General features: G+C 40.0%; 1 protein-coding gene across 5 annotated transcripts in view; it reads left to right on the forward strand.

Moving 5' to 3' along the window:
- The window catches only part of SHTN1 (shootin 1), a 60745-nt gene that overhangs the window by 16551 nt on the left and 23767 nt on the right, over positions 1–20427 (forward strand). For all 5 annotated transcript variants that reach the window (XM_064663690.1, XM_064663691.1, XM_064663688.1 and 2 more), the window contains 6 exons: positions 24–84; positions 4579–4673; positions 6673–6841; positions 9352–9449; positions 10382–10463; positions 12414–12508. In XM_064663690.1, the coding sequence (XP_064519760.1) occupies positions 24–84; positions 4579–4673; positions 6673–6841; positions 9352–9449; positions 10382–10463; positions 12414–12508 (600 nt within the window). The remainder of the gene's footprint in view (positions 1–23; positions 85–4578; positions 4674–6672; positions 6842–9351; positions 9450–10381; positions 10464–12413; positions 12509–20427) is intronic.

The following is a 20427-nucleotide window of genomic DNA, read 5'->3' on the forward strand; positions in this document are numbered from 1 at the left end:
TCAGTTTTCTCTTTCTCCTACAGTGTGACAAAATCAAGCAAGAACGAGATGAGGCTGTCAAAAAACTGGAGGAGTTTCAGAAAAGTAAGTTGATGATGTTAGTGGGATTTTCTTGATGTAGTCAGTTTAGGAACAGGCTTTCTCTACAGCGGTGTTAATGCTGAGATTCGAGTCCACTTTGCTGTTTCCCCTTCAAGGCTGTGTTTTAAGGAGCTATTTCAATGAGACTTTGGCCATTGTCAGACTAACTACTGTTACAGCATTTGTACTGTAACACAGGTAGTCATCTCAAGGTGCAAAGTGGTGAAAATACAGGGGTACAGGTATGTCTCTATTTCACCTGGATCCTGCAAATGACTTTTGGAATGATACGTGCTTGGAGTGAATGGAATTTGATACTATTGCTGAAATTAATAATAATAATAATAATAATAATGGCTTTTTTTCCATGAAGGAGTAAAAGTACATTAAGCACAGACACACCAGTAAAGGTTTTTAGGAGGAACTGCTCTCTCCTGATAATTTTTAGAGCAAGTTATATCTTGTCTGGGCTGTGAGAACGTCAATACTCAGTTTTACACTTTTCTGGTAATGGTTCTATTGAAACCGTATGGTGTCTGGAGGCAACAAAGCACATCTAATGGGAGTGGAAGTGTCCTGGTGGAATAGCTCCTTAGAAGAGACAATTACAATAGGACTGTGGTCTGTTATGTCTGGTTTGTGCCAGTACGGTGAACTGCACGATGAAGCATCAGAAATGTGGATGAAGTTAATGCAGGAGAAGGCAATCACATGGTCTGTACTTTTGTGTGACTGTGTTAATAGAGGAATTTGCTCACTTCTGTTTTATAATGGTTCATATGATACAATTATGGAAGATAATCTAAAATCAACAGGAATTATCTACTGCCTTAAATGATCTTAGATAATTGTTCTGTGAAGCAAGAATGTTCTCTAAGAAGTATAATTTCTCTGGAAAAAAACTGCTGTCTGTTTTGTTTTTGTTATGATATGAGGAATACTGGAGTGTGGCAGAAAATGTCAAGTACTTAAGACTTCAAATTCGAAGTAATATTTGATGATGTAAGATTTTATAGGTTTCTTTTATCTTCCTTTCACATTTTTAAAGGACATACCTTGTAAACATAGTGATAAAATGCCAGGAATATTAGGATTTTAAAGCAATAATAGAGCCCATTATTTAAACGACAATATAAAAGGCAATTATATTGATGAAGAGCTACATTGGCTTTGTGTCTGTGAATAAACTTGGCCTGTACTCAGCTTCTATTTGTTCTCCTGGCATAAACACATATTGTGTGTGATTCCAGTTTAATGGGGCCCCGTTTGTATGCCAAGCAGCTGCATTTTAGGCCCTATTGCGTGATTTCATAGCTCTCTCAAAATTGGTTCTATTGAGCACAAGAGATAGAAGGTGGTGGTGGGGGGGAAAGCTTCAACACACAATCATTTCTTTTCAATTGGAGCCAGCAAGGTTGATGACAACATGACCATTGTGTTATAATGATAAGACCACTAAGGATCTGTACCTCTCATCAAGGCTTTCACACAACAGCAGATACAATTTAATTCACTGCTCTGTCAGCAGTGCTGATACCATTATGCCGTCTGTCTCCACAGTTATAATCACTGTCCTCCGAGAAATGCAGTTGAAATGATCTTGAGCAGTCAAAGAAACTCTCAATTAAGGCTGCCACTTCCAATGTGTCAGATTGTGTCTTATGCACTTGGTACAATTTTCACTTCCAATCCTGTTTATTTACAATGTCTACCAGTAATTACGCTTAACATGTCATTTAGTGAGGGTGCCCCTGCCAAGGAGATTGTTGGGTGCTGCAGTACCATTGAGTGGGAGTTTCTCGCAGTCAATGCCATCAGCGGCTTTTAGTCCCTGATGGGATGCAGTAGTAATGTTGATAATGCAAGTATCGTGCTCATCAAGTCATAATTAGATGCCACTCAAATGTGCCACTTGTAATAACAGTGTTGATTCATGTTTTCTCAGTGACTGCAACTACTAATTAGTTAAGTGGTTTTTGGTTGGCCTGCATTTGCTGCGGATTATTATTACCCCTGAAAAAAACTGTCAAGGTTAGAGATGTTTCAGGCCACTTAGTGCTGCTTTATGAATATTAATATTGACATAATAAGAACTTTAGACAGACTTAGGAAATAATATATTTTTTGTATTTAATTTGGAAAGACTTTTTCCCCTGAGTTAATCATAATTGCAGGTTAATTAAGTTTAAATGAACCAAGAGTAATCCCTAGTTCTGCCATGTGAGCCCAGTCCTTGTTTCCTAACTTTAGCCTTGCTTGAGCCCATTAGATTCCTGTCTGTGAAATGGGAGCAACTCTCTATCTCCACTGTTCCCTCATCCAGCCCAAAGCATCTCATTGCTCCAAGTTCTTAGAGCTAGGTAGAAGAAAATCAGAAGAGATATGAACATGTACTATCTGAAACTTTTCCTCTCTCAAATTAAATGTAGCAGCTGGTATGACACACTTGGAGCAGATAAATTCTCCAAAGTCAGGAAAAATAGAAATAAAAAGAAAGAGATATGGTTGCTCTGCTGTTAGAAGACTTCATGTGAATGTAGTTTTTGGACCAAGATTTCTTATACTCTGCCCTGCCTTTTTTTTTTTTTTGTCTGCTCATATTTTGTAAAACCTGTTTCTTTCATGCAGCTACTCAGCAAACCAATGTATTGCTGTTTTCCTATGGTACTGATGAAACTTTAATAATGAAAACTTTAGCTGACACTGGTATAAAGCTGCGTAAATAACACTTCTTAATGGCCTGCTTTTTTCTATCCTGAAGTTCTGTTTTGTTGTCATTAAGATGACCTCTATCTTATCAAAGAGGACTTAAATATCCCTCTTCAGTATTTAGGCAAAACTCTGGGAAAAGGGCAAGGGGGATTTTCTACCCAGTGGTATAAAATCACTATGTTTTAAAGCTTATCTTGATGAAAATAAAAGGACGTACTAGTAAAGTGCTCCGTATTCACATTGTATTCTTCCAGCCTTGTTCCTGCTCCAAAGTATTGTTCAGCTGCAGATATTCCTTTCTGTGCATTGAAATCCTGGCACTGGGCTGAGGAGGAGTCTGTGCCATTTAATGACTTCAGGAATTAGGGTCCAGGCTGTTGGTTGGGATGGATGAGGGTGCGAGGAGCCAAGGGGGAATTGCATCAGTTAGAAAGGTGCTAGCCTGAGAAATGGAAAACTATTCCTGGGTTTTCTGCTTTGCTCTCCTGTGCAACTTTAAGCTTGTCCCTTAGAAAAAGGCTTTCAACACTAGTAAAGTACCTTCGTAGTGCTGGAAGTTGAGTGGAATTGCAAGCCAAAGCATATTTGTACTTTTAAATTTCCTCTAACTCACATTGGTATCCTATGTTAGAAAATAAGATTTATTCCATAACCTTTTGGTCACTCTAAGAATATTGCCTGTCTTTGACAGACTGAAATGTACCCATGTTGTAATGGGGATTCCATCAGTGCAGATGTCTCCCTTGCTTCTGCAGCTGTGACATCAAATGTGGTAGCAGAGCCATGTGTTTCAGACACCATCAGACAGCTGGGTCTTGGCCCTGGCCTCAGGGGCAATTGCGTGGGGGGTGTGGTGGAATCTGTGTTGTGGACAGTGAAGGTAGGTGCTGAAACCACGGTGCTTATTTTAGGGCATGCTCAAGCACAGAGAGACTTCAAATAAGAAACAGTTCAGACATTACAGCCATGTAGTAACTTGGGTTGTTCAGCTGTGGTTGTAAAAATCAGGCAGTGCCAGCAGTGTTGAGTTTCCCTCAGGCCTGCATCCATCCTGCTGCTGCAGGGAGCTCTCAACGGGACGGAGTAGAACGAGGTGAAGCAGCTGTGCTGTGGCAGTGGTTTGACTTCACTGGAGCACATGCTGTAGGAGATGCTGTGAATACAGAGGCTTCAGTCACTTAACTCCTTTCTCCATTTCTTAGTAAACCTGCTTCAGGCCTGGGCTAAATGTCCATCTCGCAGCTCTTCATGTGCAGTGTGTTTGGCAAGTGTGATGGTATTTAAAATACCATACAAACATGAACACTGGAAAGTAAAAAGAATCTTTGTAACACTCCTGAGTTAACCTGGCAGTTTAAAAATACCGAGGTTCCAATCTTCTGAAAATGGTGTCCATACCAAATTTTCAAGAGGATTCTGATGGCAATCCTAAGGGGCAGTCCTAAAGGTCTCACTCTGATTCCTCAAATGCTAGTGAAAAAATTATGATGAATGAGAATGGTCAGGGAGGCTCCTGCTGGCCTTCTGCTTCCAGAAGTGTATGCTCAGTTCTGCAGTTGCCCCTCTAATGCTACAGACACGGCTTGAGAGAGTTGCTTAAAGAAACCAAGCAAATATTCAGTGTTCAAGACTGTTCCCATCTGTGGAGATTATCTAGGTATGTACTGCCCTGTATTTGAAATGCTTACTTTGAAAGTTAGCAGGAAATGATGTACTGTTTCTGATCATGGGAAGCATGTGTCAAACGCAGGAAAATACTGACTAATTTTTGAACTCTTCCCTTAGTTTCTCACATGGTTATCGAGGAAGTAAATTGTATTCAGAACCATCTTGAAATTGAGAAGACGTGCCGTGAAAGTGCTGAGGCTTTGGCTTCTAAGGTGAGATCATGGTTATGCTGTTATACCTGATCTATTTATTTATTTATTTTAAACTTGAGATTGTGTGCATGTCCCTTATAAGTTTGTTTTTTTTTTTTATAGTCTTGTGGATCTTTGAAATGGCAAAAAAATAAAAGCTGCATGCAAGATGAAAAATACAATTCCTGCCTTTAGAGAAAAAGAATACCCGTTCTAGTTTAGTTTCTATTTTCATGGACTAGCATCCTGATACCTAGTTTTCATATGCTTTTAGGTTAAATGGAAAATAAGTTTTAGAACTCTCCTGTGTGAAATATAAAACAATAATGAGCTTTTCAGTATCTAAATCAAATGGAAAAAGTCAACCACTGCATTACATTTCAGGTGATTGTTTATGAAAGCAAAGCGAGGGCAGGGGAAAGGTGACCTCCACTGCTCTGTTGATTGCGTCTAGTCTGATGAATTTAGCAAGTGTGTAATTTTCTATATTCCATCTCATCAGAAGTGCATTATTATTAAAGAATGTTTTTATCTCTCTTATATATTTTTGGTTGTGTAAAATGCATCTGAGCCACTTCATCAGAAAATGGATTACAGCAATTTTAAACCAAATTTCATTAGCAATGCTGACTGCCTTTTTTTTTCTTCCCCCCTCCTCCCCCCTTCCCTGCCCAAAGTACATCCTTAGATATGGTAAAAATCACACCAGCAAGAAATCACTTTAATTTAGATGCATTAGCAATGTACTTTCTGGAGGTATTTACTTAATTGTTTGCATAATGACACTATATTAGAATTCATAAGATAGACAATCAGCATATAAGTAAGAAAATGAACGCATTTATGCAACTTTCATTCTTCTCTGCACTTTTCCTGTAATGCGTGTACAAGGGCAGTTCAAAGACTCACTTTACCCCATGGGGCTCTTTTTTGAAAGCTGCTGTGTTTGTTGCAGTGAGCTGAGTAAACCATCTAAGGTCCCTCACACCACCCTTCCCACTTGCTCAGTTTCATTCTTTGGGAGTGAGATGAAGAAGTTCTTGAGTAAATCTCCCCTAGTTGAGGGGTTGTGGAAAAGGGGGATCGAAGATGATTGCTTAAATAAAAATTCAGGGCCAAATAAACTGTACAGTGTATGTTTTCTTTAAAGGTGTGTATTGGACTTCTGAGGTCCATGTTGACTGCGACACATAGTGTGGCACTAATAGAAAATTGAGTCTCATTCTCAGACCTGAACACGGGGGATGCTTGGCTGGTGGGTGAGCAGTCACCCTGACATACACCTGAACACCCCCATGTTAAACTTACAGGGAGCTGCTGCCATGGGGTCTCTGGATGCAGGACAGTGAAAGAAATGAGAGTGAAACATTTGCAGCAATCCCTGTTCAGTGCTTCCTGGCACCTTGTTAAGACAGGTGCCTTACAGAACCTCTTCCATATCATCCACCAGCCAGCCACGTGCTTAAGCATCCATTCTGACTTGTGGTCTGACCCAGAAAGAATTGCCTTATGATATGACTCTCGTCTTACTCTTGTTGACTCTCCAGTAATAACTGAAAAGAATTTTGAGGTAATTCTGTTGCGACTGGAAGTAAAGTACTTTGACAGACTCTTCTTCAGGTCATTCAGTTGGGACTCTTGATGGTGGTACATGCTTAAGGGTGAGGAGGTGAATCAGCTATCACAAAGCATGTGTAGCATTAAGTAAGCTTGATAGGTGATTTGATTGATTTGAACCTACACTGAGTATTTATTAAATGGAAGTACCAGAGAGGAAGGAAGGGCACAAATAAAGCATCATGTTCAATTCAAGCCTATCTGAGGGAAGGAGCTGGATGAGCATCCCATCTTTAGACCATTTTAATTTTGAATGGAACACTTAATCTAATGTTATTTTGTCTTCTTTGTTTGATAGACCTTTTAGTGATAGAGGAAAAAAAAAACAAAACAGTTGACTTTTTTTACTCACACATCTTAAACACAGGCTAACTGCTTACTGTTTGTCTTTCTTAACTTTCAGCTGAACAAAGAAAATAAGACCTTGAAAAGAATTAGTATGATTTATATGGCAAAACTGGGCCCAGAAATTATCACTGAAGAGATTAACATTGATGAAGATGAATCATCCACAGATGCAGAAACTAGCTCTGGGTCATGCAATTCTGTGCATTGTCAGCAGCAAATAAAAGGTGAGCATTGTTGCTGATCCTACACCACCCTACAGGGCAGAAGTTGTCTAAAGAATAGCAGGATTGGATTGTACCAGAGATGGTCTGGTTCTGAGCCACACTTGTGAACGTGGTCAGAATGAAAGGATTTCCAGGCCTGACTGTAAGAACGTGGTGGGCTGGCAGTGATGCTGTGTGACAAACCCAGGGGATATGCAGCCTGCAAAGTGAGTTACAGTGCAATAGCAAAGTGAGATGGACAGCTAACAGAGTTCAGTGTTACTGAGTCAGTAAAAGAAGTATTTCCTGGGACACTTAGTAAATTTAGCAGAAGGACAAGATCACTTTCGTGTTGCTTCAACTGCTCTGTCGCTATTTCAAAGTTTGTAGTAGAGGACTGTTGCTGTATACATTAGGCACCTTTGTATGCATAAACTTCATTCATGTTCCAGAGCTATTACTAAACAAGCAGCTTAAAAAGGGACTGTTGTACTGGGTAAAACAGGAAAGCTTGAGAACATGGAAATATACTAATAACAGAAATCTGTGCTTTGTTTCAGAAATATCTAGTTCTTTTTTGAAAGCCAGCTTGTATTTCTGCAATCCAAAATCAGCCTTCCTTTCTAGTCCCTTTGATGAAATCATGGTGATTCTGTTGTGTCATAGTAAAAAAGGGGAATGCCCACATTCTGGATTTAGTGACAAGAGCGATTGAGTGTTTCACAAAAAAAAAAAGCTTTCGTATTTTTTCTGATTGCAATTTACAGTAGCAAATGATGTTTAAGTACAGCTTTTCTGAACTTTCAGCCTGATCTTGTTAATTTTTTCTATTTAAATGCAGTGGCAACAATGAAGTGGTACAAAGTACCACTGAGAAAAAAGACCGAATAGTGTAAAAATGCTTTTAAAACAGTCCCACCCAAGAAATAAGGTGTCACAGTATCCTTAATAAGCTGGTTTCCATCCTATAGACGTAGGAAAGCGACAGCTAATGATGTGATCCCACCTGAATTGGAAATAAGACCCTGAGGTCCCTCCTGTCGTTCCTGGAGGAAGATGTCAAGAATACTTTTAAGGAAAGCGAAGACAGGCTGCAGATCAGAGGAGGACACTGTTAGGAGGATAGCAGTCAAATTAGGGAAATATTTTAGAAAGGTTCTGATGTATCTGCTTTCTGTCTTGATGAAGAATTCATTAAAGAATGAAAAGTGGCATGTTGGGGATTTTGGAAGTCCTTCTCACCATTCAGCAAAGTCTTGGATGTTTCTTGGAGTGATTCCTTCCCTCCCACCACTTTTCTGTAAAGATACACAGATAAGGTAGTAAAGTCTGAGGCTTTTTGTAGTATGTGGATATGCTTTCTTCTCTAGACGATGAGGTTGATATATGTGTTGTAAAACCAGATTTAATAATTTCAGTGAGACTTTTTTCCTTATTAATGTTGCTGGAAAACACAAATCCATAAAACAGACTATTTGGTTCCAGAATCTTCTGGGAAAACAGGTCTTTTTATTTACTTTAGAAAGCGTATGCCTTTAATTTAGAGGACAGTAAGTCTGAAGCTCCTGAGCTGGGAGGGGGGATGCTGGTGTAGAATCAATGTTGTCAAGATGTGAGACCAAACAGAATGACATCTGGGATGTCATCATCATATGCAGTTGATTAGCCACAATTTTCCCAACTCGTGGCTGGTATTCACTGAACAGCACTGCTGTGAAATACTGGAAGCAGGTGGGGAATGAGAGCACTTACTGAAAGCTAATATATATCAATAAATTTTTATTTTTTCTGGTGTTTTTATGTTAACCTAAACCTTGATATATTATGTATGCAAACTGATCTCCTGTTAAGAAGTGATTATAATAAAATGTTTTATTCCATTGTGACTTTAATTTATTTCATATTTTAATAATTAAGGAATAAAAATTCTGAGGGGAAAATTACAAGCATTAGCTCTTCCATCAGTAAAGGTTTATTCTGACTCTGTTCACATAATGTTACAAAGACTATAAATTGGCAGCTGTTCAGGACAATTTCTTCAGTGAAAACCTCCCAAGTATTAACTGCCTGTTGTTTTGTTTATTTCCCTTGTGACAAGAACTCATGATCCAAAAAGAATTAAAGTGCATTAATTTGTTTTAAAGGACGCCTCTTAAAAATTGCTTTCTGCTGCCTCCATACCAGAGTCTCTGTGACGTGACAGTCTCCTGAGTAGGACTGAGGACACTCTGTGGTGGCAGGATTGGCCCCATTGTAGCAGGAAATGAATCATTCAGGATGCAAATAAAGACTGCAGTACTGAACAAGGCAGCTTACCTCAACAGAGTAAATCTGAAACTGTAGCCCTCTTATAGATCTGTTACTTGACACTTGTGCAAATTCCATAAATTATTGAGGATGTACCTTGATTATAACTGATGCCCGATGTGCAGTGTAGGTGTTTCGTACTCAGCCGTGCTCCCATTGCTATGACATTTCCTTTGTTGGTTTTTGAATAAAATATATTTTTCGTTTCCTTCCTCAAACTGCAGAACTGCGAGATCAAGTCGTGTCTGTTCATGAGGAAAAGAAGACCTTAGCCATTGAACTGGAAAACCTGAGGTGCAAACTTGTAGAAGTAATTGAAGAAGTATGTATTGTACCATGGAAGGCGAGACCGTGCTAGCATGTAGTCGGTACTTTTTGTATCTAATTTTGCTAAAAAGGCTCAGTTGTGAAGTTAATTGAATCCTATCTAATCGTGAGTCCTGCCAGCCTGCCCGTGCTGGATCACTCGGGCTGTGTGCCCACAAGGAGCCTTCTCTGTCAGACCCCCTCAGGCCCTGCTGCTGGCACGGGACCTTCCATCATCTGTGGGATCTGTTCAAATGCCCGTATTGTAACTGTCACCTCCCCTTCCTGACAGCTCATCACAGCCTGCAGGGGTTTTTTGGATTTCCTTAAACCTGTAGGTGTGCAAGAAATACTTTTGTGGGACATGTAGCTTAATCACTGGTGCTACTCCATCAAGCATATCCTTAAGTTTAGCCATTGGCAGTGCCCTGTCATGGTAGGTAGACCAGCAAATTGGCTTTTTGAGCCAGCAGAGTTTCATTCCTGGTTGAAAACTGGATAAGCCATGTACTGATGCAAATCAGGACTTAGTGGCTCTTCCTGTCTATGCAAGACTTGCATTCAGAAAGACACAGCTGACAGCTCTTGGACAATAAACAGAGCCCAGGAAAAACAGCCAAAAGTCTGACTATATTAAAATGCAAAAAGTCAAGGGCAAGCTAGTAACTTCAACCAGGTGCCTGATCCTGAAAGGTTCCAAAGATATTTGCAGCTGTGACTGGAACATGCCGTGGGAGGACTGGCTCATAACCCTTTTATGACATCTGTTATGACATCTCAAGGTGGAGTAAAAATGCTTTCCATCCCATTGGAAACCCTAGCATCAAGCTAAACCTAAGAAACACAGCTGATGAAAGCAAAATACTGCTTGCATTATAGCTGTGCTATGTGCCTTATGCCACTGATTAAAGTGCCCTTATTTTCTGTGTGTTCTTTCTACTTTTCTAGGTGAATAAATTGAAAGAAGAAAAGGCTGTTTTGACAACGGAAGTTGATAAGCAACAAAAACTGTTGGAGAAATGTAACAGAGGTGTGTGGTCTCAGCAGGTTCTCTAACAGTTTGCTGCATCCTTTGCAGAAGCCTCAGAGCTTTAATGTTGTAGTGTGAAGAGTAGGTTACAGAACAGTGACTGTGGTCCAGGTCTGACACTTGACCTTACTGCTGCAGGCACTGCATAAACACATGGACTGTTCTAGCCTATCCATACTCCAGGAAAATGTGACAATTTAAATAGCAGGTGTTAACATGAGATAGGAAACAGTTTTTCTGTGTGGCACAAGTTGCAGTGGCAAAGGCAGTCCTTCCAAGAGGTGGAGTTTGAACCTCAGTCTCCTGTTTTACTAAAACATTATATCAATTTTCATTTCAGTTGGGACACAGCTAACCATTTTGAATATCTAAAGACTTGGGAGCAACTTGGTTTATGTTCAGAGGATGATAAGAAAAAGGTGCTAGAGTGCTAGAATGTGAGAAATAAGATTTCCAAATTATGGAAGGAAATCAAAAATTTTCCTTTCCTGGAAAGAGAAGAGAGGTAAACCCAGGGTAGTGGAAGTCTAAAAAGAGATATGGCTCAGAAAAGAAAAGCTTTTGCTTAATGAAGGTGAGTGCTTCTGCATGAGCAATGGTTGACCCCAAAGAAGTATAGAGAGGAGGGGAACGTTTTTGTGCCTTGGATTACTGTGCTGTTTTCTCTTGTTCCTTATTTAGCCTCGTGAAATTAAAAATTGTTTGGCTAAAAGTCTTACTGGCTGTTTCACATTTTCCTGAAGCAGAAGGCAGTGAGTCTGGCCAAGTTCTGTTAGGGCATATCCTGTAAGCTTCCACCAAGTGTCCATCTCTTCCATGTGTCTACATTGCTTAAGCTTATGACAGGCAATATTTGAAGACTCTTATAACAACAAACTTCAGATACATTAATGAAACATGTGAGCATAAAGATTTTGATGGAATGGTGTGGAAGATGAAAAGTTTCGTAAATGTTTTCTTTTTTCTAAGCATGATCAAAGGAACAACCCCTAGTTTCACATTTGCCTGTTTTCCATGAAGGAAGGGGAAAGGTCTAGGTCCTAATGCACTGGCAACATAAAGCAAGACTTTTTTGTATGCTTGAAATGAGTTACCAGAGCATCTACTCAATACCTACTGTATCCTGTGTCTGTGGGGCACTGTATTGGAGCTGTGTACTCGATGCATTTCAGGCAGAGGCGCTGAATTTGTCTTAAGCTTTTCTAAGTATGTGGGTTGTTTATTGGGTATTGTGCTTATCTCCAAAAAAGTAAGGAACCTGTTTACAGCTGTGTTAGAAATCCAGTGTCATCCCCTTGCAAACTAGTCTCCAGCCAATAAGAGCTAAAGCCTACCAAGATATTGCAAGTGATCACTGAGCCATGTTAAGAATAAACAGTTGAGTGCTTTCAGATGATCCTTGCTGTCCTGGACTGCAGCCTGTTCAGAATGGTTTGGGAAGCATGTCCATGATTAAGCTTTAGCCACCCGTAGAGCCTCGCTTTTGAGAGCACAGTTTAAATACAGGCAACACAAAATTGCACTGCTTTCTTCCTGGGGCTCCTTTAAATCTCTGTTGTAAAGGGGCACATCTAGCCTCACTCAAACCAGGCAGACAAATACAGATGCCTCAAAAATAACACAGCAGTCTCTGATAGAGTCAGCAAAGCTCTCTCGAGGCCTTGGTTGCTTAGACCCAAAGAGGCAAAATATGGTCTGTGCTACCTTGTGTCTGTTACTGGAGATTTTAAGTCTGAATAGAGGAGTATTGCTTCATTCAGCAGATCAGTAATTGTGCATATATATGAGGTTTAGAGCAAGTAGGACAAAGCAAAGTGTAGGCAGAAATGTAAAACTAGGTTACACTGTCAGACAAGGATTCATGACACTAGGGAATAACAGCTTATCAAACATTAGTTCTTCTTTTGATCCATTCGACTTTTATTTCTGATCTTGTTTTATTATAAACAGTGTCTGTGATGGCAGTAGAGGAATATGAAGAGCTCCGTGTAAACTTTGAACTGGAAAAGAACCTGCGGAAGAAAGCAGAGTCATTTGCACAAGAGGTGAGTAGTTGAGAAAAAGGGATCTTGTAAAATTAAGACATTGCAACTAGGCAAGAACTTACCAGCTTGGATGACTTGATTTCAATTCACCAATTGCACTCTTGTGCAACCCCATGTCCTACTTAGCTAACATCTGTACTTAATCTGTAAAACGAGTTTACTGTTTCAAGAGCGTTTATAAAGCACTTCAGAATTATTCCTGCAGTCTTACCTATGTCCCCTTTCAAGGTGAGGCTTATAATGGGCTTAGCACCAACATTTTGGTGTGGTGGTTGGATCTGGGAGGGGTTAGCTGCCCCTCTAGTGATACAGTCTGAAGCACTGTGTTGTTCCTGAAAAGTATGTAGACTCATAAAATAAGTGCTGCAGAAATACAATATTAGCTGAGTTTTGTGCAAGTTTGGCTGCTGTTTAACATGTACCTTTTGAATAACCTGTTGCAGGGAGCATTCAAGCTGAAAAAAAATCGTTTCCATGTTCTAGAAAAGATATAAACTCCCAAAGAGGAAAATGAGTTACTGGGTAGCATTATGGAATGGCTGGTGGCTGCTCTGTTGGCTTGTGACTGGCAATGTTTGCCTTAGAAAATGCTAACAAATGCTTTCATTCTGTTGATAGACTGAAGCCCTATAAAATCATGAGTTTGGTTTAGGTTGGATTGGGGTTTTTTCTTGTTTTGTTGCATTCTGGATTTTAAAAGCTCTGCACTTGGTTTTTACTTTCAAGGTTTTCTATCCCAAGCTGTGCATCAATATTTTCTTTAATAAAAACTGGGCTTCCTAAGTAATCATTTTTCAAGGAGCTCAAGTTTAAAGAAAGCCATTGTGTATCAAAATTACATGAATCATCAATACTGAAGTATTTTAAAGGGAAACATGTGATATCTGATATGGAGTTTAGATTTTGAAACCGTGGCTGCCAGCAAGCAGGTATTTAGCCTTCAGGAAGTCAGCTTCGAGTAGAGAGCTCTTTTGCTTTTTATCTTTGCTGCTGCTCTGTCTCAGAAAAAAAAAAAAAAAAAGCTAAAAAGTGTATTTAATAACTCCTGTACAGCTGACTGCATTCAGTCTGTTATTCTAAGCAAGGGCATATATGCATTTTGAACCCCTATAGAAAACAGTGAACAGACTTAGTGTGTTCTGTTAATGTGGGTTTTGCTGGGTTTTGAGTGTTTTGGGTAGGAACAGAATCATTGCAACATTTTAAACAGAACAAAATTTTGGAGAATTTGAGATAGAACGTAAGTAAATTTGACCGTCTGGAAGCCAAGGGTGAGGAAATGAACCCAGATGTTTCTTGCACTTGCTCTCTGTCCCTGACTGTGCTTTGTGAAAAGGTTGGAGAACTTTGCAGCATTTAAGAAAACATATTTCTAAGAATGTACATTTAGCATGCATTATTACAGTATCAGTCCTACATCTCCTGTTGTTTTGCTTTGTCTTCTGAAGTACAGAATAATTCTGTGCTTCTGCTCATTAACTGACAACAGAAGATTGTACATAAAGGTCTTACATCTCTCAGAAATGAGTATGAATATGTAGTTAAGCTGTTTTTCAGATAAAAGTATAATCTGATACTTGAGGGCAGAATGTTGCTTCTGTTTAGATTCATAACTGTAACGTTCAGGTACATATTCGTTTTGAACAATTACATTGAAAGTACTTTTTGTAATTGAGTAACAAACTAAGAGGCAAGAAGTTTAGTACAAGTCCAAAGAAATGCTGTTTTTTTGCAAACAGGTACTTCTTGGATTTTGTGATGATTTAGTTGTTGTCTCTTCTGAGAATATGGGCCCCTGTTGTTGCAGGCTGTCACTGTAGCTGCTCACTTGAAGCTTTTCATTCCATGAAATTCTCCCATTCAAATGGAGTCACTACAACAGTGAACTTCAGGCCTGCATTAGTCTTCCCTGTGTGTGCCTGCTTGTCTTCCTTCGGTATCCCGCTGTGCAGAAAGATGTTTAGAAAGTTTTTTGAAATACAGGAGCATATGACAAAAAAGGCTTTGCTCATGTGTGTTTGGGGAACTAGTATTTCAGGTTACTTAGAAATCTGTTACATTGGCATGGTTTCACACTAATGGTGTCCCTTGAGTGACCTGAGATATTAGAGACACAGGCTCTGGCCCACAACTGCAGCCACAGCAGCAAAGCTTTCTGCTTGAGTGAGGTTGTGCGAGTGTTCTCTCACATGGATCATGTCACAAGGTCACAGCTGTGTTTTGAGAGCTAAGTTTTCTAGGATGTGCTTACAGTAGCTGTTGTTTGGATTACGCTAAGGATGTTCAGGGATTTTATGCTTGCTTTCATTAGCCACCTGGTTTCTCTGTCCATATAGAATGTTTCTTTTAAAAAACAAATTTTCTGCTGAATTTTTGCCTGGATTTTGCAAAAGCCACAGTGGTTGGTTGTGATAAACTGTGCAGTGTTGAGAGAAGGAATAGCTTTTGAGTAAAGGGCAACACTGTACGTCCAGTGCTTTGTGCTCAGCCTCTTTGGAGCACTTCAAGAAAGGAAATAGGCTCCAAGTAATGCAGTTGTCACCACAGCACCGTGGCAGAGTCTGTGGAATGGCACATCTTAGTGTTTGTGATATCTCAAACATCCCAAACATGTCTTTTAGCTTGAAATATAGAAGTGCTGCCTGCGGAGGGGCTTCTCTGGTGGTGGGCACGTTGTCTTTCAGGGGGCTAGGGTATCTGAAGTTTGCCTTCATGGGGTGGTTGGCCCACGTATTCACAGTCACCCCTTTCTCCATAGTGTGGCTTCATCCTCCAGCTTTGCCTTCCTGAGGTTGCATTGGAGCTGCAATGGGAAGGGGCCAGGGAAGGGACGGGTGTGGGCTGCTTTTTGAAGGGGTGTCCTTTGCCTGCTGCCCTTTTCACAGGTGAGGAAGATTTGCCACAGGTGAGCACTTGGGAGTGCAGGTGTGAGAGATACTGGGTGGGTGAGCATGTGTGCAGGAGCAAACGCAGATGGAGGAGAGGAAAGATGTGGAGCAAGAGATGGGGAGTGAGCACGTATAGGAGTGAGCGAGCACTTGAAAATCAGAGCTTTTGATTAAAATAAAAAACCCCAATACAGCTTTAATTATAGTCATGCTGCTGGCACCACCATAATATATATTTAATTAATCAAAAATGATCCAACTTCAAACATTAGAATTCATGCTCTTTAGAGGTTCTAAAGAAACTGAGTAAATATTGTCAGCCGTGGTGTGGAGAGGGGGAAGGAAAAGCAAAGAGGATTTGAAGTGAGTCACAATCCGTTGTGAAAGGTACAGGAATCTGCATAAAAGAACTAAATAAATAGAGTGTGTAAGGGGCGGAGGCATGGAAAAATCTGTACCTGCCTGACTAAAACAGGGTTGTTAACACAGGAATCTTGGCAAGCTTAACCAGAATTCTAGTGTCAGGTTTAAGAGACACTGTAAGATCTCTCAGCTGTTTGCGAAGTAGTTTACAGGAAAACAAAGGAAGGTAAAGAGTATCTTGAAGGCCATTGCAATAATATAGAGGCTAGCCCTGAAAAGCACTCTTCCACAAAGATGAGCAAAATACAATACATGCAGCCAAAGCAAGCCAAAAGAGGGGAACATGGTGTGAGAAGTAAATTGAAAGTCTTAGCGATGTAAAAATCTCAGGAGTTTTACAAAATAATCTTACATAAGTGGTTTGTTAAACATACATTCTGCCTTGCAAAAATATTTTGTAAAGAGATGTTGGAATTTAACCCCAGCTGGAAACTCAGCCCCTTGCTCACTCCCCCCGATAGGAGGAGAGAATCAGAAGATAAAAATGAGAAAAATCATGGGTTGAGATAAAGACAGCTTCGTAAGTAAAGCAGAAGCTGCACACAGAAACAAAGCAAAACAAGAAATTCCTTCACTGCATCCCGTGGGCAGACTGGAGTTCAGCCTTCCCCAGGAAAGCAGGACTCCCATCACATATAACTTGGGAAGACAAACTCCATCACTCTGAATGTCCCCCACTTCCTTCTTCTTCCCCAAGCTTTACGTGCAGAGAATGATGCCATATGGTCTGGAATATCCTGTGGTCAGTTGGGGTCCCCAGCTATGTCCCCTCCTAGCAATTTGTACACCCCCAGCTCACTTGCTGGTGGGGTTGGGTGAAGAGCAGAAAAGGTCTTGGCTCTCTGTAGGCCCTGCCCAGCAATAAGGAAAATATCTTTCTGTTATCAGTGCTGTTTTCAGCAAAAATCCAAAACACAGCCCCGTATCAGCTGCTATGAAGAATATTAACTATTAGTTTTTGTCCTTTGTATCGTGAAGAAATAGAAATGAAGTGTCAAACTGCTGAGCAGTTTGCTGGAGTGCCTCTCACTTCTCAGTCTAGCACAGGCTTTTGCTCAAAACGCACAACTGGAAAAAAAATGAAAGGTTTCCCAGGTGTTTATGGTAAAAATGTTTCCAGTTGAGAAGTTGAAAGGCTGCATTCAAAGGAACTAAGATCCAGATGGATAAAAAATTAAGTGGATCTGTAATGTGCATTGTTCATCCTTTAATTGACTTTCCCTCCAATGCTCAATACTTATGGATGCCTTAAAATGCCATGCTACACCTGTCTGTGCTTCTAAGTAACTATTGCACAACAACATGTTTGCATTTAACTTGTATTTCCTCAAAATACCAGCATCCCATACGTGGGCCAGTGCACAGCTGACATTACTTACTCTGAGACTGAATCTTCCCATAGAGAAAGATAAAAGGTGGCTATCATTTTATAAGACTTGGGGGAAATTATTGTCATTCTTAACAGATGTCTGCACTACTCATGAGGTTGCATGCAGTGGATTTGGTTATCTTGATGATGTGAGCCCCCAGAGAGTGCTTCCTCGGATGCATTTGTGACTTTTGGGTTAATTTGTGAGGACTTTTGCATTAATGTGCTACATCTTTGAGTGGGTACTGCAAAGCCCGCACTCATGGAGCAACTCTGCTTACAAGTACCACACTGTGCATTACCAGGGGGAGTTCAGCAGCAACTGATATCTGAAGGTAATTAATTTGCTGTCCAGCTGACTGAACTGGAAATAATAATTAAACATGATAAATAGTGCTTGAATTCTCCTGAGCTTGAATGTTACCACTTTTGAAGTATGATGTAATGCTAATATTTTCGTTAGGCTTCTTCCCAAGAACAGGCTTGTGAAATGGTAACAGATGTATGCTCCAGGAAACTATCTCTTTGGTCTCTTTCTGTCCCCCCCCCATCTTTTTTGTTCAGGCAGTCAATCTATGGGGAAAAGAAGTGAAGAGGTTTCTTCCTTTTTTATGTGGTGTGTGATCTACTTCTGAACATATTAGATGGTGTATAAATGCTGCAAGACTGTGAGCATTATAGAATGTATCACTATGCTTTTACCATGAGAAAAAAATCCCTGTAGGAAATGCAGAAATAAGTAACAATTACGATTATTTTTTTCCCTTTATTTTGGGCCTTGGGCGGTTGGGCCTCATAAGAAAAGAATGAGTGCTGTAATTTGTCAACTCCTTTTATATAGAACAAGCTGGTAAAATAAATAATACTCTGGTTTTAAGGAAGTCACACCGTTGATGGGAATTCAGTTTTCTCACGCTCAAAATACATGCTCCAAGCTCCTCTGTGGTGAGAAGCAAATGATGGACAAGAAATAGACTTAACTACTCCAGTTCTCCCATTCTGAATAAATTAGACCTCTTCTTCTGAGCCACAAAAAGTGCTAATGCTACATCTTTTAACTCTTTAGAAATAGTCCCTTCAGACATTGTCTGGCAATTAGCCAAATAACTAAAAACAGCTGTATTGTAGCTTTATTAGTCTAAAGTATTATTACTCATCTAGAAGAGTTGGCTGCCCATATTAGGCACATGTCCTTTTTCATGGTCACATTGCTCAGTTTTCTTTTGCAGTTTGAAAATCCAACTAGGACTAGTCTTTGGCTCCTCTAAAGGAATATATATTTTTTTTTCCCCTGATTAGCCATTGAATTAAAAGCCACACCTGGACTTATATTTTAACCCAAGTACCTCCTGAATTTAGAGCCACTTAGTGCTCTGTCAGGCCATAATCACCAGATCACTCTGTCTCTGTCACATAAAAATCCTTCAAACAGCCTGTTCTTTTGGAGAGATAGAAGTACCTTGATCCTACCTCCCTTGGGGTGTGTTTCAGGTCTGAACATAAGGCTTCAGGGTACCCAGGATGCAAAAGGCATCAGCTCCTGTGACCAATGTGGATGACTGGATTGCCACTCCATGAGCATGTCTCACTGATTTTTCACTGGGCTGTGGGAGGGGATGGGGCAGCGCTGCTCAGGATTGAAATAAGGGCCAGCTGCTCAGTAGAGTGATCTTTTCTGTTTGAGACTTCCCAAATTTTACTCTGCCTTGCTATTTGCCTTTTGTTATTCTATTCATATTGTATAGTGTTTGCCACTGATTTTTATTTTACTTTATGCAACCAGTGATTACCCCAGTATAACAGTGCTGCTGTATTGGGACCTTCTTCTCCCTTCAAACTGTAGCTAAGACAAAAATGGCAAATACCCAAATGATGTACAGATGAAAGTGGAGTCACACATGGATATTAAAGCATTTCTTTTGGCCTCATTTTGCTCCTGGGAGAAGAGTTAGTTGGAAAGCGTCCAGTTTTCCCCTGAACGTTATTTGAACGAGGGTCAGTGTTCCCAGGGACTTGACACTAACGGAGTTGCTTTCTAACTTTTTTAATGAGGAAGAATTCCTTTTTCAGCTCTGGTGTAAACAAAAAACAGCTGCAGCAAATGCTCTGTTGGGTAATGGTTGGAGCAAGGGTCTGAGAACGAGGTGTGGTCCCACTGAGGTCAAGGGAAAAACTTCCAGTATTTTCAACCCCTTCTCTTTTTTCACCTCCTCAATTCTTGTGTAAAGTCTACTAATGGAAAGTGGCCAAGTCCCAGATTTCCTGCAGTTTGAGGCTTCTCTTTGTAAACTGGGGGGGGAAGATACATAACTGGTTTGCACAGCACTTGGAGATTTTTAAAATTAGAATGATAGGTGTAAGCAAACTATTTTTCTTTGTGATCTGCCTTTAACTGCAGTTGTGGTTTCAGTGGATTCCTCCACTATCGACTTGTGTTTCCAGCATTGATTGGGATACTCTGCAGATAATTGTCTAGCAGGTGGCAAAGTCGGAACTAATCCATCCGTTGGTTAAATTCCACCTCGTCCAAGTAATCTTGTTAGTAGCTGTTTTGCCCTTTCAGCAGTCACTTTAATTAATATTCAGGGTTGTGCAGACAGTCAGATTTCTGCCCTGCTGAAGCAGGAATTGATTTTTTAAATTTTAAATTAGAAATAATTTCTAAGGGTCTTTTTTGTCCTGTTTCAAACACAGAGCAACCTCTTAAAAACTTGCAATCAGTTCATCACCAGCTTGCTTTCTGCTTTGTCTGACACAACTGTCCTGTCTAGTTTTGTCCCTTCCATTTAGAATATGCTGGCACTTAAAGAACATGTGTGTAAGTAACTTCTGAAATGGATGGAACTCCCCATGTGGTCTGATTGCAGTCTTACATTATAAGCAACAATTTTTTTTGTGGTGTTGAAGACATTTGCATATATATATATATAAATTGTAAGCAGGAACGTATTTGCAGTATCATGAAAGCAATTTAGAATGGTGATTGAAAATGCAGGACTTTATGTGAAAGCTTCCGAATGAAAAAATTTTCACCCAGGTCTTCAAAAGGATTTTTTTCATTTTGCAGAAGAACATGAAACAAAGTGAATATGAATTTTCTGCACTTGGTGAAGTATCTGCTCAAGTTGAAGAAATCAAGTTGCTCTACTTGATTTCTTCTTGTTTTGGCAGCTTTCTGCTCCCTCAGGCTGGAACAACTCTGTTGGATTTAGTGGCAGCAACTTGGTGAATAAAATCTG

Source organism: Pseudopipra pipra, chromosome 8 (genome assembly GCF_036250125.1).
Source record: "Pseudopipra pipra isolate bDixPip1 chromosome 8, bDixPip1.hap1, whole genome shotgun sequence".
NCBI classification, from domain to species: Eukaryota; Metazoa; Chordata; class Aves; order Passeriformes; family Pipridae; genus Pseudopipra; species Pseudopipra pipra.